This window comes from Nipponia nippon, unplaced genomic scaffold (genome assembly GCF_047370975.1).
Source record: "Nipponia nippon isolate SJK-2023a ecotype South Korea unplaced genomic scaffold, ASM4737097v1 scaffold_6, whole genome shotgun sequence".
Classification (NCBI taxonomy): Eukaryota; Metazoa; Chordata; class Aves; order Pelecaniformes; family Threskiornithidae; genus Nipponia; species Nipponia nippon.
The window spans coordinates 51,380,242-51,400,142 of NW_028262380.1; the positions used below are offsets into that span (position 1 = coordinate 51,380,242).

General features: G+C 38.3%; 1 protein-coding gene across 6 annotated transcripts in view; it reads left to right on the forward strand.

The window, feature by feature from the left end:
• CCSER1 (coiled-coil serine rich protein 1) overlaps window positions 1–19,901 on the forward strand; it is a 711,885-nt gene that overhangs the window by 281,874 nt on the left and 410,110 nt on the right. For all 6 annotated transcript variants that reach the window (XM_087737605.1, XM_087737607.1, XM_087737609.1 and 3 more), the window contains one exon: window positions 443–653. In XM_087737605.1, the coding sequence (XP_087593731.1) occupies window positions 443–653 (211 nt within the window). The remainder of the gene's footprint in view (window positions 1–442; window positions 654–19,901) is intronic.

Genomic DNA, 19,901 nt, shown 5'->3' on the forward strand with positions numbered 1-19,901 from the left:
TCATCTTAGGTCACTGGGCCAGCCCAGAAGGGAGTATTTTCTTTGGCAGTTTTCTTGTCTTCTTGAGTTCTAAGTCAAAGCATATGGAAGAATGTGATTTAACTTTTGAAAGTGCATACAGATTCATTTTTTCATAAAGCTGAACTGAAATAAAATAGACCCATAGCAGTTTTTCCCATAGGATATTTTGTTTTAAGAAAATGGCTTTCTTTTAAAGGGTGTGGGATAGATCATGGTTTCAATTCCTGTAGAAAATGGTACATTTATAAATGTGTATTTTATTGCTAAAACGATATGGCTACATGTCCATTATAAAGGCCATTCATGCTAGCAAGCTCAAAAAGTGAATGTGTGATGTGCCTTTAAATTCAAGGAACTCAAATCCAAAAGCTATTGAGTTCTTTTTCATATTTCAGTGTTGATCTTTGTTTTCTCTTGTAAGGAACCTATCTCTGAAGCTGTCGAAGGACATAGACCAAGGAGAAGCCAGGTACCCTCGTGTTAGCCAGCTGGCCGGCAGCCCATCCATGGAGTGGCCTTTTACTGGTCTGGAAGAAGGCGGAGGGATTGAATCTTTGCCCTTCAGATTGATGCTGCAAGACTGCACAGCTGTAAAGACATTGCTTCTGAAAATGAAGAGGGTTCTTCAAGAGGTAATCACCCACTCGTTTGTTAAATTAATAGCTTTCAGCATTAATGAGCTAAGCAGCAGAAAAGGGTCAGAAAAGTTTATGGACTTGATGTCTTTTAATATGTCTTGAATATATGGAATTGATGCGGAAGTATAAATAGTAGTGCCTCAACATGGTGGAGGTCAGAAAGTTTATACTACAGCAGAATTTAACTGATACTGCTATCTTGGTGTGCAGAATATAAAGCTTCTTTTGAGCTTTTACCAAAAAGAGGGCAGGGGAGATGAACTGCTTTAGATTAGAATATATTGTATTGTTTTTCAGTTTTCTTACTACATTTGTTAATCAGTATGAAGTCACGTGCAATTTATTCAGAGGAGAGATGCAAAGGAAAAAGAGTTTCTCCTAAGTAACAGTACTAAAATTAAAGGTTACTCGCTTGAGTTTGTAAATGATGGCTGAAATCAGATTTCTTAGGCCATTCTAACAATTTCAAGAGTCCTGGCTTGACCTGTTGTGCTATATTCTCCTTCTTCCCCCATGGATTGCTGGTGTTGATTTGAAAATTTTCTTTTGCATCCAGTTCCCTTCAGGATTTTAGAAGAAATCAAATTATTAATGGATTGGGGTTTTTTTTTTTTTTTTTTTTTTTTGACACTTTCCAGCTGTGGAGCTTTGACTCAGATGCATTTTTGACAAGTGTTCATCTTTGTTTTATTGAACTGCAGTGTGCGTCTTATTTGAGATCTACAAGAAAAAGAATTTTGTTTGTTTGTTTTTTATCTATATAGTTCATAGAATTACAGAATAATTTATGTTCAGAGGGCTTTCTCGAGGTTCAACCCCTCTACTCAAAGCAAGGCCACCTTACAACAGGTTGCTCAGGTCCTTGCCAATTAAGTTTTTGGTACCTTAATGGAGTTTCCACATAATTTCTGGGCAACCGTTCCAATATTTGACTACATCATTGTAATTTTTTTTCCCTAAGATATAATCAGGATTTCCCTTGTTGCGACTTCATCGTATGATGAAGTGCTAGTCACTTAATGGAGACATTTAAATACCAAAATAAGGCTTTGGCAAGTTTGTTTTCTTTACTGCTCACTTGTTGATCATCTGTATCTAAATTCAACCAATTGTTGTTCTGTCTGAGAAGGTTTGTCAAAGGTTTAGCCATGATAGTTATCTGCTAGTCCTCCTAAATCACATGTTTTTGCTGGATGGGAAGCCTCATGCCTCCCGGTTTCCTACAGTTCACTAGAAGCCTTATATATGCTTTTGGGGTTCTTAATGGACTTCTGTTTTACTGAATCCAGAATTGAAATCATTAATTCTTCATCAGTTCCTGCTTATGTAATGTCAGAATATAAAGTGAATTTAAAGGTTCTTGTCCACTGAGAAGGATTTGTATCACTATTATATATGGAAATAAATAATGAGAATTATAATATTACATGGCATAGCAGTTGTAACATTCAGCTGGTAACATTAGCAGCATGCTCTGTTGCTTCTAGTGTGAATAATTCTATGTTTTGCTCAGAAAAGTTCTTTCTTGCCATGATGGTAACTGTAAGAATTTTACTTTTAACTTAGCAAGTTCCATTAAACCACCGTGATTTTCTATATGGAGATATGTTGTACCTTACAGTACTTTATCTTTAAAAACATTCACCAGGTGATCTTCACAAAAGGAACACAAGCAACTCACTGGAATTTCATGTCCAGTTACTAATACGTCCTTATGTGACTCATTGATTTTATTTTTTCATCTTAATCATTGTCTGTCTTACTTGTTCCTTTGTACCATATAATTTCCATCTCCCCATCTGACAGTAACATGGTGTGATTCTGTCCTTTTCTTTTTGTCTTGCCTTCCTTATGAAATCAGAATGGCCTTTTTCTAATTCTACAGTTGGATATTATATGTGATGCATATATAATATATATGTGCTGTAATTTACCTCCCTGTTCTTCAGCACCTTTGAGATGGAATATCCTGGAAGTAGTACACATTGTTCTAGTACACAGCTAAAGAAAATTCTTGCATAGCTGGAATGAAATGACCAATCTAATGATTATCGAAAACTTTTGCTACCTTGAGTTATTTGTATTTTGGTTTTTAATGAGCAACTTGTATCTATCAGTGATAGAAAAGATATGGAGAATGCTGTAAAATGGTATGGGAGTGTAGCCCCATTTGAGAAATAGCTGTTTGATATGTAATGCAGTATTCCAGTTCTACTGATATAAATACACATACTTAATTCTTGAAACAAAAAGTTACTTTTCAAGGTCATTGTTAAACTACACAGTTTTCATATCTCATAAAGAGTTAACAAACCCGTCCACTATACAGTGGGCATCATCCATGCTATAATTGTAGGAGAGTGAAAGAGCAGTAACAACAAAATATTCACAGTCTTTAAAACACATTAAAATATTAGGTATTAAACCAGAACTGGAACATGAGTCAAAAGAACATAAGTAGCTAGTTTGAGCAACCAAAGAGAAGATGACCTTGAAATATATTACAAATTGATATTAGAATGACACAACTTGATTATCTTCAGAAATACAGACATTTATACATTTATGTCACTTTTAAATTATTAGTGAAAGATTCCAGGAAAATATAATTCCATCAAATTGAAATATTGTGTTGAAGAATCTGATAAATAAGTCATCCGAGCATATTTGGCAGGCAGTTTCCATGGAGAAGGTACCCTGCTTCCATTGTAACTAGATGTAATTTCTTCATCCAAAAATCACTTCCGCCCCAACCAATATTATAAATCAAACTCTCAACAGTACAGAATTAAAAGACATAAATGAAAAATTCTTTCCTTACCATGGAACATTCATGTATTTTTAGATGTAGTCAACATAGTCTCTGGCAGGCTTATATGGTATAGAAATGAAATACTTTATGCCTATAACAGTATAAAAAAGTATATTTATTTATAAAAATAATAATGTGTCACATGTTTTCATCCACTTTAAAAAATATACAAAGCATACAATCTACATGGGAAAAATTACACATAAGTTATCAGAAAAACAGCTGCAGTATTTCTGTTTTATTGCTGATGTTACCCATAGAAGAAGAAATTACAGTAGTGTACACCTCTTTATTGAAAAGCAACATGTTAATCGAGTTAAAATATTAGCCCCGTTATTCAATATAATCCTTCTTCTTAAGCACTGAGCACTGTGTCTAAGGAACAATTTAATTATGATCTGCCAAAATGTAATACTAGTTAGTACAATATGCTATTTTTTTTGTTGCAGTTGCTTGTAATTGAAGAATCTAAATGCAAAAACTACATACCATATATGCTGTACTGTGCTGCAGATTTATAAAGCTGCGAGTTTAGCTTGTTATTAGTCTTATCATGAAAAGGGAAATTGAAGACATGGCAGTAACTTGCAAGATTGAGAATGTTATTAGGTAATGTATTTAGTAAAAGACTAATGAATGATCGTTCAATTAAGAAAATTAATTACCATTTCACTTGCAGTGAAAAAGCCTTAAAAATGTCTACTAATAATTCTTTATAGCTTTGGCCATGCAAGTCTCAGAAGGCAGATTGTCCCCTAATGTGTTGTTCATTGCAGGGTGGGGTCGGACTAGATGACCTTTAAAGGTCCCTTCCAACCCAAATTATTCTATGATTCTATGAACCTCATTGAACAAAGCTGAAGATAGTCTGGAGGACCCTGGCACATGAGGAAACTCGGTGATCCACCAGAAGTCGGTCCAGAAAGTATGTCTGAATCTGTTCTGCAGCTTTTTCTCATGGATGTTCCGTTTCTGACAGGCAAATCTGCAATAAATGGAGTAATCAAGACTTGTGGGCTGCAAAGTTGCATGAGAAGGCATTACCAGAGATTAGCAGCACAGGCATCCTGATGAAAGCCACTTCAGCCTATAACACAATACAAGCTCCTTATTCTCTCCATCTCACTGATGTTTATTGAACTGGGTTTCTTTCCTCAAAGTCTACTTAGTGTTGACCTTTTTCTCAGTAATAACTCCTCTCATTTAAAAAAAAAAAAAAAAAGGGGGGGGGGCGGGGGGAGCCGGATGGATGAAATTGGTATGTTCATCCCCTCCTAAGGAATGGATTCTTCACTTTCTGACTTCAGACAGGCCTTTCTGCTCTTGACTGGTCTTCAGCTCAGAATCTGTGTCCTGTTTTCTCCTCCATATGCTGTGCTATACTTTCTATGTTTATTACATTTCTGGCCACTAATTGATTTCATATAGTCCATGAGCTTTTAAAAATTAGACTGTAGCTTCTTCCTCACTTACTGCTATCAACCATAATGAATATATAATGCCTATTTCCCAAACAATATATGGGCTTTCCTGTACTCTTCCAGATGAGACTGAAATTATTTCCATCTATTAACTTTTTTATGGTTTGAGTTACAGCTAACTGAGGCAATGTCAAAGGCTGGCTAATTGAGAGGACATTTAAGGGCTTTGCCTTTGCTGAAATCATTCGTAGAACATTTTGGGCAGAGACACATGAGGAAAACTCATATGGTTTTGGTTTGGTGCCTGCCAAGAGAGGGTCTCTATGCTGAAATAAACATAGTGAAAAAATACAGCTATTTTGGGAAGGAATCTATTTAGTCAGTGGTAGTGTTTTTTTTGTTCAAACTTTAAATGTTGAGCTTGTTGATTGATTTTACTGAATGTCCCAGTAAAAAGAAAATCTTGCCCACATTTAGGCTTATTTCTACAGGTCACATTTTCCCTGTACTCTTTCTGAAATATATAGGTTATCAACTAAATAGTTCTACTTTTAGATCTTTTTATGGGGCAACCAGAAGTGACCTTACTGGTTGCTAATCTAGAAAATTAAGATATGTTGTCTGTATGTTTGTGTAATTTGGAATATAAATTATTCAGTGCATGTCCGTGCTTCTTTCACAGCTCTGCAAAACACCATGCAGGCTGTGGAGCTTTAGAAATTGAAGCTAATTGCTACAATTAGCAATAGGGATAAGTCACTCTGGACATATATTGCATACTGTGTTTTACTAATTAATCATTTATTTTACTGAAGGAAATTGCAGCTGTCTGTGGCTGTCATTAAAAGTTAATGTGTCCAATACAGTGTTTTTAGATTGCGCTTGAAAAAAATGAGAAATGTGGAAAATTATGTCAAAATCACTGTGAGACTGGCCATGACAGTTGCCCGAGACTTGGGGGACAGAGTGAGACCACTCAGTCTGCAATTAGCCTGTCAGATATCGCTGGCTACATTACTTCTCCCTATGCATCTTTCACCTCATCAGTAAAATAAGCATAATTATAGTCGTCTTTTATGCTGCACTTGCAATCTACTAATGGAAAGTACTAAGAGAAAGCTAAGTGTAGTTTGCAATATTTTGTGGCCTGATTGCCAAGCAATATGGAATTGGCCTTAAAACTATGGTTTTTAAAGACATTAAAGCATTTCCTGCGGTCCACTATGAAATGTATTGTGTTTGTTTACTAATATTGTCTGTTAGCCACTTAGGAAGCAATTGCAAGTTTAATACACTGTAAAATACTGCAGGTTTTCTTCCTTTAAGTAACTTTGTAATTAACCACTGTAACATTACTGATTTATTCAACAGCTCTGCATTTAATGCAGTCCCTTTTATCAAGTAATTCATGCTGGAAATTGGTAATTCCTTCATTTCATGGTGTGTTGACACTGCATCTACCCATAAATTTAAATAACTAAGAATAAAAATGTACTGGATTTAGTAATAGGATTTAACTTTATTGTATTAAATTTCTTTTTCACTTGGAAGTATACATTGCCATACCCTTGCCGAGTTGCTTGCAAAGAGAGAGCAGAACACTCCATTGGCACACTTTGTGTGTATTTTCTAGTAGCATATCTCAGGGTAACAGAGAATATTAGGAGCCAGTGGATATAATCAGATGTTCTCTTTGGCAGCGAAGATGTTTTATTCTAAGATAATCCATTATAAGATATTTAATAAAAACAAACAAACCCAGTGTTTGTTATTTAGCTAGACATTCTCAAGGTACAAGAAAACTCATTTTTTCCTCATACCCTTAGGCAAGCTGCGTAGGGCAAATACCGTCTCCAACATTGTCATCATGTGTGCTGAACTTAGCATATATAGTACTCTGAAATAGGTTGTAATGCTGCAATTCCAGTCTCAATACTATTGCTTGGATTTCTTAGCTGAATAAGCCTCAGTTCAGATAATAAAAAAAGGTGCTGGAGAACCGTCAGACTACTTCAGTATGTGCAATATAGATTTCAGTGTCTGCAACGTTTAAAATTTCTTGAAACTGTTAACAGTTGTTTAATGGTACTTGGGAAAGCCATTTACCTGGTAGATCAAGACATGTTCTCCACTGTTTCATTTAGAAGACCTCATTTGGTAGAAGTTGAGCAGTTTGGGGAATGATTTTAAAGATGAAGGGTTAAGAAAAATGTTGCGTATGTCTATATCTTAGAATCATAGAATTATTTAGGTTGGAAAAGACCTTTAAGATCATCGAGTCCAACCGTAAACCTAACAGTGCCAAGTCTGCCACTAAACCATGTCCCTATGTGCCACATCTATGGGGATGGGCACTCAACCACTTCCCTGGGCAGCCTGGTCCAATGCTTGACAACCCTTTCAGTGAAAAAATTCTTCCTAATATCTAATCTAAACCTCCCCTGGCACAACTTGAAGCCATTTCCTCTTGTCCTATCACCTGTTACTTGGGAGAAGAGACTGACAGCCACCTTGCTACAGCCTCCTTTCAGGTAGCTGTAGGGAGCAGTAAGGTCTCCCCTCAGCCTCCTTTTTTCCAGACTAAACAACCACAATTCCCTCAGCCACTCCTCATAAGACTTGTGCTCTAGACCCTTCACTGGCTTCGTTGCCCTTCTTTGGACATGCCCCGGCACCTCGATGTCCTTCTTGTAGTGAGGGGCCCAAAACTGAACACAGTACTCAAGGTGCGGCCTCACCAGTGCGGAGTACAGGGCACAAGATCACCTCCCTGGTCAGGCAGGCCACACTATTTCTGATAAAAGCCAGGATGCTCTTGGCCTTCTTGGCCACCTGGGCACACTACTGGCTCATATTCAGCCAGCTGTCAATGAGCACCCCCAGGTCCTTTTCCGCCGGGCAGCTCTCCAGCCACTCTTCCCCAAGCCTGTAGCATTGCATGGGGTTGTTGTGACCCAAGTGCAGGACCCCGCACTGAGCTTTGTTGAACCTCATACAATTGGCTATAGCCCATCGATCCAGCCTGTCCAGGTCCCTCTGCAGAGCCTTCCTATCCTCCAGCAGATCAACACTCCCGCCCAACTTGGTGTCGTCTGCAAACTTACTGAGGGTGCGTGCGATCCCCTTGTCCAGATCATTCATAAAGGTATTAAACAGAAGTGGCCCCAATACTGAGCCCTAGGGAACACCACTTGTGACCAGCCACCAACTGGATTTGACTCCATTCACCACAGCTCTTTGGGCCCGTCCATCCACACAGTTTTTTACCCAGTGAAGTGCATGCCTGTCCAAGCCATGAGCAGCCACTTTCTCCAGGAGAATGCTGTGGGAAATGGTGTCAAAGGCTTTACTAAAGCCCAAGTAGACAACATCCACAGCCTTTGCCTCATCCACTAAGCGTGTCACCTTGTCCTAGAAGGAGATCAGGTTAGTGAAGCAGGACCTGCCTTTCATAAACCCATGCTGACTGGGCCTGATCACCTTGTTGACCTGTATATGCCGTGTGATGGCACTTAAGATGATCTGCTCCGTAGCCCTCCCCAGCACCGAGGTCAGACTGACAGGCCTGGAGTTCCCTGGATCCTCCTTCCAGCCCTTCTTGTATATGGGCATCACATTTGCTAACCTCCAGTCAACTGGGACCTCCCCGGTTAGCCAGGAGTGCTGGCAGATGATGGGAGGTGGCTTGGTGAGCGCTTCCACCAGCTCCCTCGGTACCCTTGGGTGGATCCCATCCAGCCCCATAGACTTGTGTGTGTCTAAGTGGTGTAGCAGGTCGCTGACCATTTCCCCTTGGGTTATGGGGGCTTCATTCTGCTCCCTGTCCCTGTCTTCCAGCTCAGGGGGCTGGGTACCCCGAGAACAACTGGTCTGACTGCTAAAGACTGAGGCAAAGAAGGCATTAAGCACCTCAGCCTTTTCCTCATCCTTTGCCACTATGTTTTCCCCTGCACCCAATAAAGGATGGAGATTCTCCTTGGCCCTCCTTTTGTTGTGAATGGATTTATAGAAACTTTTTTTTTTTTGTCTTTCATGGCAGAAGCCAGATTAAGTTCTAGTTGGATTTTGGCCCTTCTAATTTTCTCCCTGCATAACCTCATGACTTCCTTGCTGTCCTCCTGAGTGGCCTACCCCTTCTTCCAAAGGTTGTAAACTCTCCTTTTTTTCCTGAGTTCCAGCCAAAGCTCCCTGTTCAGCCAGGCTGGCCTTCTTCCCCGCCAGCTCATCTTTCGGCACATGGGCACAGCCTGCTCCTGCGCCTTTATGATTTCTTTCTTGAAGCATGTTCAGCCTTCCTGGACTCCTTTGTTCTTCAAGATCTTCATACTTTTTAACAGGTGTTCCTGACAGTGTGTTCATTTGCTGACACTCTATGAGTACTTTCTGAGCATGACGTTACAGGCTGGGACAGGCACACAGGTCTGGAATCCTGCAAAGTCACACTAATCTCAGCTCAACACAAAAGATCTGAAATGATCCAGCTCAGTTAGCAGTTCATGTCATTGCCCGCGCTCACAATGAAGTTCTTTTGCAGGCCACATTCAGAGTGTTGCTGAGCCACACTTTGAGATTATCAGTCTCAAATGAATACACTTAATTTTTAATACTGAAAAATGCAAAATCTCTCTCCTCCATTTATGTTCTGTTTGTTCAGCTGCTGACCTAGTGGCTTAATCTTTGTAGACTACATATGTCTGTCTGCTGCAGCCATACTGAAACCAGATTCACAATGAAACACATGGTCCTCCCACATGGAGAGATTATATTGATATACATGTCCGCTCCATGTATTCAGAAGGCAAGTGATTAGCTTCTTTCTTACTTCTCCTGTGGCTGCCTGAATGAAACATTTTCATATGACAGTGTGATGTGCTCCAGGTCAGCACGGATTTGCATAGCATTCTGCCCCAGCCTCCTCAACAGCCAAGTCTTAACAGCACCTTGCAGAGAAGCATTAAAAATAGCAACGCCATTAATACCTAATGTCCTAACATCAGCAGTTTTGTGCGATTGGCTGTGATTAACTTGTGGCTGAAGACTATAAAATTGTAACAGCTACAAAAATGAAACCATTTTCCCATTTAGTACTTCCATGGTTTTGATCAGTTGCTGCAGGTCAGTCAGCTAAATCCCACCCGACACTCCTTGGCAATGGAGCTGATCACACCAATTACATTTTCTGATAAATCTGCAAATACTGAAAAGTGCATTGCAAAATAATGAGGAAGCAATGGAAGAAATCCAGAGTGTCTGTAAAAGTCTATAGAAGGAATTGATTATACTCAGTTGTTAGAGCTCATGAGTAATTTTGAGCTAAATGACACATTTAGTACAGAGGGTAGATGGAAGAGTCTCTGATAAGAAAATGAATAATACTGCCAGATCTAACAGATTTCCCAATGAGTTATCCAGTTCTTTTAACAAAAAGCAATTGGAAATAGGAGTGGGATGAAGATGAGTGCACAACACCCAAGCTGCACTATAATTGAATTTCCCTGCAAATTCACGGGCATTGTAGATATGAAAATACTGACTTGTCAAACAGTGTTTTAATTTACAAAGGAGCATTTAGTATAAGGCTTATAGCTGGTGCCATTGCCTTCAAGTCCAGTAGGTTAAAACCAAAAAGAAGTATCCTCATTTAAATAGTTTTTCAACTTCTGAAGTTTCACAGTCATGTATTCCTGCAATATTAAGATTTTGTCTTCCTCATTATAGGTTTCAGAGATTTCCTGACATGGAAAAATGACTGGTTATATAGATGAAGCAGTAAAACTGATGATATGCAACTGTTGCCATAAATGGATGTACAAGGAGAATAAAAATGTAATAGATAAAAATGTAGGTCTAGTATTCAGGTAGCGGAGTGCCAACCGTGCATGTAGTTACCCATTTCAATATTTGTGTTTGTATATGACCATATAGATGATTTGACAGAATTTAAATTTAATCTCTTAATTAATTTTCCCTTACCCTTGATCAGCCAGAATTTATGAAACAAGTGCTAGTGTAATTGCAGGAGAAATTCTCACAATTCACAGCATGGATCTTGGCATAGCTCTGTGCTGCAGATTTATTTAATGTTTTCTCTGCACAGTGCATGCCATTACTTTGTAGCCCAGGTTATCAGCACAGTGCTGATCATTTTCCTAGTGGAAGAAAGAAAAGATATGAAAACTGTTGATATAGCATGCTTACATAAATTCATGATTTTGGCCAAAATAATAGTGCTGATGTTGTGCAGTCTGGCTCCACTTTAATTCATGAAGAGAAGGTGATTTGTTTGAAAGGTGACATGATGATTCCCAGCGACAGAAAAGGAAACCTTTTTTTGAAAAGGATTTAGAAATCACACATCAGGGACATATCCTACACCTGGTTTTGTAATTGTCCAAAGCCAGTTGGTAGGCACATGTATTTTTTATGAACATGTGGTGTATATGAAGAAATATTGCATATGTCCAACAATCTGTATTTCTCTCCTTTATGTAGCTTAATATTATAAATATTGCAGTTCTCCGCCTTTGGTCAGAGCCTTAGCTGGGTGTGAAATGGTGTAGGTCCGTTTAATCCAGCTGGTATATGGTGCCTTCTCAGAAAGCTGCTCTCTTCATCTTTCTTTCTCCTTAGGTTTTCACACTCACTGTGAGTTCCCCTTACAGAGACAGTAATCGTCCATGTGATTAAGGGCTCATGGATGAAAAATGCAAAGTTAGCTCATATCGAAGAATTTTTTTTTTTTAATTTGAATTGAAAACTATCCTCTGTTTTCCTGCACTCAGTAAAAATTTTTGCGAAGTTGTCAGGTAAAAGCAATATCCTCATTTGTGAGCTTGAAAGAGAGGATTCTTCTTTTTATCAACAGTTCTTATGTCAAATCTGTGTGAAGATAATCTAGATAGGAACAAAGATCTGTTCAGAAATAATTGATGTTGCCTCAGTAGAAACTGAGCATGTCATAAAGCAGCTAGGCAAGGATACAGCTGGACGACTTACCTCTTTTAAGCAGGATAGAGATAACTAGAATGAACGGCTAGCCAAGGATCACTTATATTCTAGGATTTTTATTTCTCTTATGTGTCTCTCTTTCCTGTTCCTATTGGGAAAATAATGGCTGATTTTTTTTTTTTTTTTGCAATTTTTTTTTTTTCATATGAGGAAAACAGCTCTCGAGTCACAGCTACAAAATGCCACTGTGGAAAAAGAGGACCAGGTTTCTATTACTTGCCACCCCGTGCAAAATCTCTTCTAAAAATTGTTCTCCACTTTTGATTTAAACTATGTTATGAATTTAGATCAGTGATGAAATAAATGCTTGGATCTCCAGTGTATAGCCATGCCAGCCTTGCTCATCTGTGTAAGAGCTTTGCTGCTATTAAACTTCTGGCAATAGCACAGAGAAAGCAAGCAATGTTTGTGTCAGTCCTTTTGCTATGAGAATGAGCATTTCTTTTTCTCTTCAGTCCCCAACCCCCTGTGGGGTTAGAAGACCTAGCAGTCTTTTTTTTCCATCTATACTTTGTGATGCAGCTTTGGATCAGATGGTGTCTTAATCTTGTGCTCCTAGCCTGTCTGATATTTAGTTTCTCATGCACGGTGCTGTGGAGCAATGATTGCTTTCAAAATAAGACTTGCATGGTGCATGTAGAGAGAGGCAGTTTAGTGTGTCTGGATGTTTTGTAGATAAAAGATTTAGCCAAAATAATCACTTAAGATCTAAGCAAATCAGCGTTATTAACTATTTGGTCCCACTCATGGGGGACCTTTCCTGATTTGCCCCATCAGAAGGAAGAAATTTGTATTCCTTTTGTGTAGGCTACTTAGACATTTAAACAGAGAGTTAGCTTTTTTGGAGAACTCAATACTGAACGTTCAAGGTAAAGTTTAAGATAACCCAGGATAAAAATGCTACTAATCATACTGACCTTTGTAAAACCAGTCAACTATCCTAAGTATATGCTGGCTAGTTCTCTTTCTCATTAAAGATCTCTTTAAAAGCTTATTAAGGCAATGGAGAGCTCTGCATTGATATTAGTGAGCTTTGGATAACTCCCTGAATGAATAAGACCGTGACATCAAAATTAATTTGTATTCATAGTTTCTGTTTGTATGTGGTTGTCATCAAAATTTGGATTCTAGTGGTGCCAGACTGCCTTTTTTTGTTGTGATTGTGTGTGCGTGTCTGTGGGTAAAATGTGGGTATATAGCTGTAAATTATTTATGTATTTTTACAATAAACTAGTTAGGAAGATACATGTGGCTTTGTAATACGCTCATGAGCATACAGTTCTCACAGATATACCTAAAATAAGCCCACTGTCTCTTGCTAATTATGCTGATGGTTGTATTGAATTTGCTGCTAAAAACTGAAACCATACTAAAAACCTGTAATATAATTCCAAATAGAAAGTCTTTTTAAAATCTGTGTTTCTTAGACTGTTGTTTAGATACTGATCTTTCCTACCCTGCGTCATTCCATCTGTCATTGGTCTGTTCTTTCACAACTGATTTTTTCTAATGAATATGAACTTTTATATAATTCTTTTGACTTTTGTGATTAATCGCTTTCTTAGTTGTGTCTTTCTTTATTGAGATGCCACTATGTTTTGACAATGCAGGCTTCATAAGTATGTTTTGTCTGGCAGTTTTGCAGGCTATATTTTACCATACACTGTAGTTTGCTCATACGATACAATATTTGACTGTTGGTTTGTTTATATATTCATATAATTGAATTTTTTTTTTCACAACTAAAGCATCTTTCTGTTTCTGTCATGGTTATGGCATGTTTTGGCAGCTTCTTGAACAATTTATTAGGGTAGTTTATTGGATCAAAATATAGTTGTTTACTATTTATATCCCAGCTTTTCTGGAAATATACTTATGTAGTATTATTTGGATAAATTATTTTCTCGTCTTCTGGTCACTTTAGGACTTGCATTACGTGCAACTTAATTGGCTAGAATTAGTAAGAATTAGTATACAATAGTATGCTAGTATTAGAATTAGTACACAATATTCTCATTATTTTGATATTGTTCAGTTTCCTTCCCCCCATGTATTTCCATCTGAATACTGTAGAGGATCTTAAAGAAGCATTTTTTAATATCTTGACAGCATTTAAAGATAGAAAAAATTGAGTTGCATAAACACCAAGTTTCTGTTGTATCCTTAAGCAAACTTGGATGAACTTTGATCCTATAATATTGTTATAGCATAATGTTTTGTTCTCCATAGTGTTTAAATTGATGCTGTTTATATGTGATTTTCAGAACTGTCAACAGATAGCTGAAATGCAGTGTGGTCTTACAGACGCTACTGGAAAACAATTGAGATTTTGGTAGTTTGATAGCGTGTCTGTTGTGGTTTAACCCCGGTTGGCAACTAAGCACCACACAGCCACTCGCTCAACCCCCCGTCTCTGGGGGAGAGAATTGGAAAAAAAAGTAAACCCCATGGGCTGAGATAAAGAGACAGTTTAATAGGACAGCAGATGAAGAGAAAATAATAATAACGATGATAAAAGAATATACAAAAGAAGTGATGCACAATGCAATTACTCACCACCTGCCAACTGATGCCCAGCCCGTCCCCGAGCAGTGATCGCTGCCCCCCAGCCAACTCCCCCCGGTTTATATGCTGAGCACGACGCCATACGGTATGGAACAGCCCTTGGGCCGGTCTGGGGCAGCTGTCCTGGCTGTGCCCCCTCCCAGCTTCTTGTGCACTGGGCAGAGCATGGGAAGCTGAAAAGTCCTTGTCTGGTGTAAGCCCTACTTAGCAACAAGTAAAACCTCAGTGTGTTATCAACATTATTCTCATCCTAAATCCAAAACACAGCACTGTAGCTGCTACTAGGAAGGAAATTAACTCTATGCCAGCTGAAACCAGGACAGTGTCTTATGGAATATGTTTCCATCATAGCTGGAAGAAGGCACCCTGAGCATGTAGTATGGTGGCAGAATCACCCCAGGTCTTCAAAGCCATTGCTTACTTGCATTGTTCATATTTGTTCGTGTAGCAGGACCAGGGTATAAATAGATATATAGTGAATCTTCAAGAGCATATTATTCTTGGGCTGAATTTTAAGATCTCATTTACTTTTGTCTGTGCCTTGGATACAATGTAGAACTTCATTCCATTTTCTATGGAATAAAGATGGAAATGAACCTTTTTGACATGCCAAGAACTGAAAATATGTGTTCTTCTAGGGCTGTTTCAATGTGTCAGAATAATCAAAATTTACATATCCATAAACTAATTTTTCATTAAGATCTTCTTTTTGGGAAATGCAATACCAGCAGTGATGGCTTTATTCATGTGTGTCATTCAGGAAGGCACTCTGTGCAAGTTGCACAAAAAAACTACCTTTATTGCATCCATCTTGGTTTTAATGTTAAATTGCAAATTCTTGCCATGATCTGGAATACAGCTGCACAAAGGAGAGGGCATGAAGCAAAGACACAAAAATAGGAACAGGAGAAAAGCAGTGAAATATGAACTAAATGTGCGCAATAGAAATGCTTCGCTGGAAGGGCGGTTGTTTGAGCTCGTCTGGCACCCTGACAGGCCTGCTGCCATATTTGGTATTTGCTGAAGCAAGTAATTTATCCTGACAGTAACTTTGCCAGTACTGCAAGAATCCTAGTTCATCAAGATTAACACCTTCTCCCCTGTTTCTAAGAACAAATATGCTTTATTTCTTGTTTCTGGATCTTCTTGTCATCTGTCTGACTGGTCTTCCTGTGGTTTGTGCGTGTATGCTTTAGCAAGTGTTTTTCATGAACTCCAGAAACAAGATCCTGCAGCTGAGCTTTTTAGCTTTCTTAAGTCATTGTATTTTTGTGTTTGTTTGTTTTTTTTTTGACAAGGCAACATTGCATCATGTGAGAGCTGAGCCTCTGGTCTGCTGCCCTAATTACTGCTAGCATTTAAAGTTTTATCACTTTAGCATATCAAGAACTAGGTTTTTTTCTCCATAATGCTGTCTCCTGTTATAAGACTGTGAGCTCCATCTGCAAGAGAAGCAAGAAGACAAAGACTTAGGGTAGCCATTATTTCAGACGGCTTTTGGAGCAATAATGTGAAGTATTCATATACTCTCTGCTGCAATTCTCAAATTATCCTGAAAGTACGCTTTGGCCTGTGACATTGTTCAGGCTCCTCTTGTTCATCACCACTATGGTAACAAGTTGGCTCACCTGCTTTTGAAGGAAAAACAGTCTTAGGAGGAGTGAAGAAGGAAAAAAAAATGATGTGTTTGTAATTATATAACATACAGGATTTATTCTGAGTTAGGAGGGTGCTGGTAGTGAGATTGTGAGAATTAACTTAAAATAAGATGTGTGGATTTTTTCTTCCTGTATTAGGTTTTAAGGCAGAGCTTTATTTAGAGAGGTTTCTGCCCAGCAGAATGCATTCATAGCTTGTAATATTGGCAGTTGGAGAAGAGGGCATTGTGTACCGCTGGATACCAGCAAAGAGGCTGCTGGTACTGAAGCACAGTGTTTAGTTTCACACCGTGATTGGCAAAGTACAGCTGAAATTAAAATAATGACATTAATGAAAACTGGGCTAAATTTTTAAGTAAACTCAAGCACAAACTGTAGTTTGTGTATTTTTCTGATTTTGATGTGGGCTCATTCCAACAATTCTTAATTTTCACTGAAAACAACAAATCTGAAATCTGCCATCCTTCTTCATTTCAAACACGAGTGTGCTTCGTGTCATGGTCTTATAGCACAAGTAATCAGATAATCACTAGCACAGTTCTTGCCATGGATGCCTGAATTCCAGTTTTCTACTTGAGTCCAACACACAGTAGCTCAGTTGCAGCATGATGTGCATGAAACAGATGAAGTCAATCTGGCAACTTGAATTTGCAAGTTGTATTATAACCAGTGCACAGGAGCTGGAGGTGCTCCTCATGCACTGGCCGTCTAGAAGGGCCCGTAGAGCCTGCCTGGATCAGCTGGACTGTAACATGAAATAACTGGGCTGCTGCATGGTGGGCACTTCTGCTGACAAAACCTCCTGCTTCCGTTCTTGTCTGTAAAGCAAATGCATGCACTGACTATTCTGGTAAGACTGACTTTTTTCTACATAGGCTCTATCTCTCTAGAAAATAATGTTTTTGAAGTAACTTAGATTTCAGGAACATTAAATAGTGGACTTACACCAGTGATTGTGGTACTTTAACTTCTGCTGCAGTAGACTAAAAGAAAATGACTGTATGAATTTACAGTTACATTCATTTATCTGCTCTCCTCCTAAACATTTTGTCCCCTCCCCCAAAGTACTTTTTTTAAAAAAGCACTGAAGACCTAGTTTAAATTTTGAGAGCTAGGGATCTCAACAGCTTGACAGAATTTTCACGTACGAGGCCTCTGTGGGCACCAAGCAGCTTCTGTGTCTCTGTGCAGCACAGATGTATTCTGAGCAGTGCTACGTTTATAACTCCATTCTTTCGCATGCTAACAGGGAATAGTGCAGTCATCAGTTTTATTTTGAAAGTCTGCCTATTGCAATTGTTTTGTCTTTGACTAGACCATGAAAAGATCCTTGGCTGTGAAAACTAAAAAGCTTTGTTATTGCTGTTATCGTTTGATTGATTATAGCACAGAAGCGGTACGGTACAAGTTAGCTCAGGCTAATTCTACAAAATTAATCTTTACCTATAACTAGAATAAATATTGTCATGCTTTAATGTAATCTTAAGACTTTCTCAAGCGAAATCAATTCCAGAAGTCAGATGTTTGCAAAGGTAAGTTCATGATGGCTGTGTGGCTCTCACCTGTACTTCCAGTGCACCATTGCATTCCAGATAGGACTTTGGACAAACGGCTCATTAAGCCTGCTTTCAGAGATATGGATGATGCTGTTCTTGATCTGATTTGTCATCGGTGCTTTAAACATACCTTTTTTTTCATGAATGCTCCTAGATGTTGTGAATGTTTGTGAATATTTTGTGAACATTGCAAGGCACCAATGTTTTCCTTTTGTTTTACTCCATCCAGGGGTGGATTAATTCATAGTAAATTTCTGCTACTGTGTATCACTGGCCTCTTACTCTGTGTATGCATATCACTTTTTGTAATATCCATCTTTTTCAGTGACTGTCTGATATATAAAAGGTCAGTTCAAATCTTTCCATTAACCATAATAGGCACCAATTGAGAGAAGACTCCAAAAGAGTCTTTCCGTCTCCTTTTAAATAAATTTTATAGGGTTTAATGTAGAATGATAAGCCTTTGTTAAGGCTTTTTTATCTATCCTCTAAAAATTAATACATTACGGTTACTATGGAATTTTATAGGACTTGAAAGACCTACCAAAAACTTAGCATTTCCTGTGGAACCCTGTACATTGGCTTTGTTGTGTTTTCACCTTCATGGTTAAAAGACAGAAACAGATCAATCAGTGAGGTCATACAGCTCTGTGTTTAGGGCACATACATGCTTGTATGCCTAACGATACTACACCCTCTAAAATCTTTACAGTTTTTAGGTTTTGCAAGCCATATTGCCAAAATGTTCACATAGCTTTTTATACAAATGGTAATGTTGATTGCTTTCAAAGACAAAACTGAAGTGATTTTAAAGTGCATACATATATATAAAATGACTTTTGGAAGTAGAAAGAAGGTTGTCTTAAGTTCCAGTAAAAGAGAGATAAAAACTGGTGTATATATTCTGAATTAATATATAGTTTCAAATGAAGTCATACCTTTAGGTCCAATCTTCAGGAATTTTAGTACTACCCAAAAAATTTGCAGTTGTTTATTTGTCTTTGGGTACTATTAGTTTTTTTAATAGGGTGGCTTAATCAGATACTGATTATAAGAAGCAATAGACCTGGGAAGAAAAGGCAAACACAGCTTTGGAAAGAAGAAAGAAAGATTTATAGCATACAGAGAACAAAATGCTTCTCAGATTACCTGAGATTACCTCTGAGCTGATTTCTTGGTAGGAATAGATTTTTTTTTTTTTCTTCATGAAATATGTTTGTGTGGGAGATGAACAAGTTGTGTAAAACTTCCAAGAGGCATTTTTAAGTAGGCAGTTTTACATGCTTAGCAGCTGTTAAACTATGTCCGCTGTTAAATGCCTTCAGGGAGCAGAAGCAGTTGTTTCAGAAACAATATACAGAATGGCAAGAGCTTCGTGATTTCTTCTGCTGAGCTGCTGCTTCTTTCTGTTTCAAAACTTCGAGCAAAAACTAGTCTTAGTTTTTCATTCTGAAAAAGATGAGAGAAACCCAGGAGATTTTCATCTGGTGCTTTCTCATTGTCTCATATAAAATAGATTTTGCTCTATACCAAGACTACAGCAGACGAAGTGGGATAGCATGTCTTTCAGCACGTCAACACAAGGAGCAGCTGGTAACTGCTCTTTGTAGAAGAAGCCCAAGGAAGAAATGGTGTCTCATTTCCTGCCTTGCTCTTCTTTTGGGCAAGGGAAGATCAGGAGAGAGAAGGAAACTGGTACAGTTCTTCGAGGAGGGAATCTCATTTCCTGCCTTGTGCCTGTTCTGCTGCACTGACTGCAAGTCAGGAAAACTAAACCTCTGCCTTCTAGTGATGTATTGCTTCAACACCTCTATGGCAGGAAGGGAGAATCCACTGGGCAGTCAGCAAGGGAGTCATTAGACCACAGCACATTCTGGGTAGGACAAGTAAGGTTGGAGGAGGAAGCAAGTTATTCTTTTACATGGCTGAGAGCACACCAGCAAATTCTGACCTCCTTCTGCAGTTTCCATGTACTAAAAAGCCTCTCTTTATTTTCAAATTAGGCAACATTTACTAGCGTTTTGCAAGCACATAGAACAAGAAAGACTGCTTTTTTGAATTTACCTTTGAATATGTAATATAAATATGCATGTGTGTTTTACAGTGCCTCTGTGAATGATCTCATATTTGTCACATGCAGGTTTACCTTTAAATATTGAAGAATACACAAGCTAGAACAGACAACTAACTAGACGTTTCTTCCTACAAGGAGCGCTAGCGTT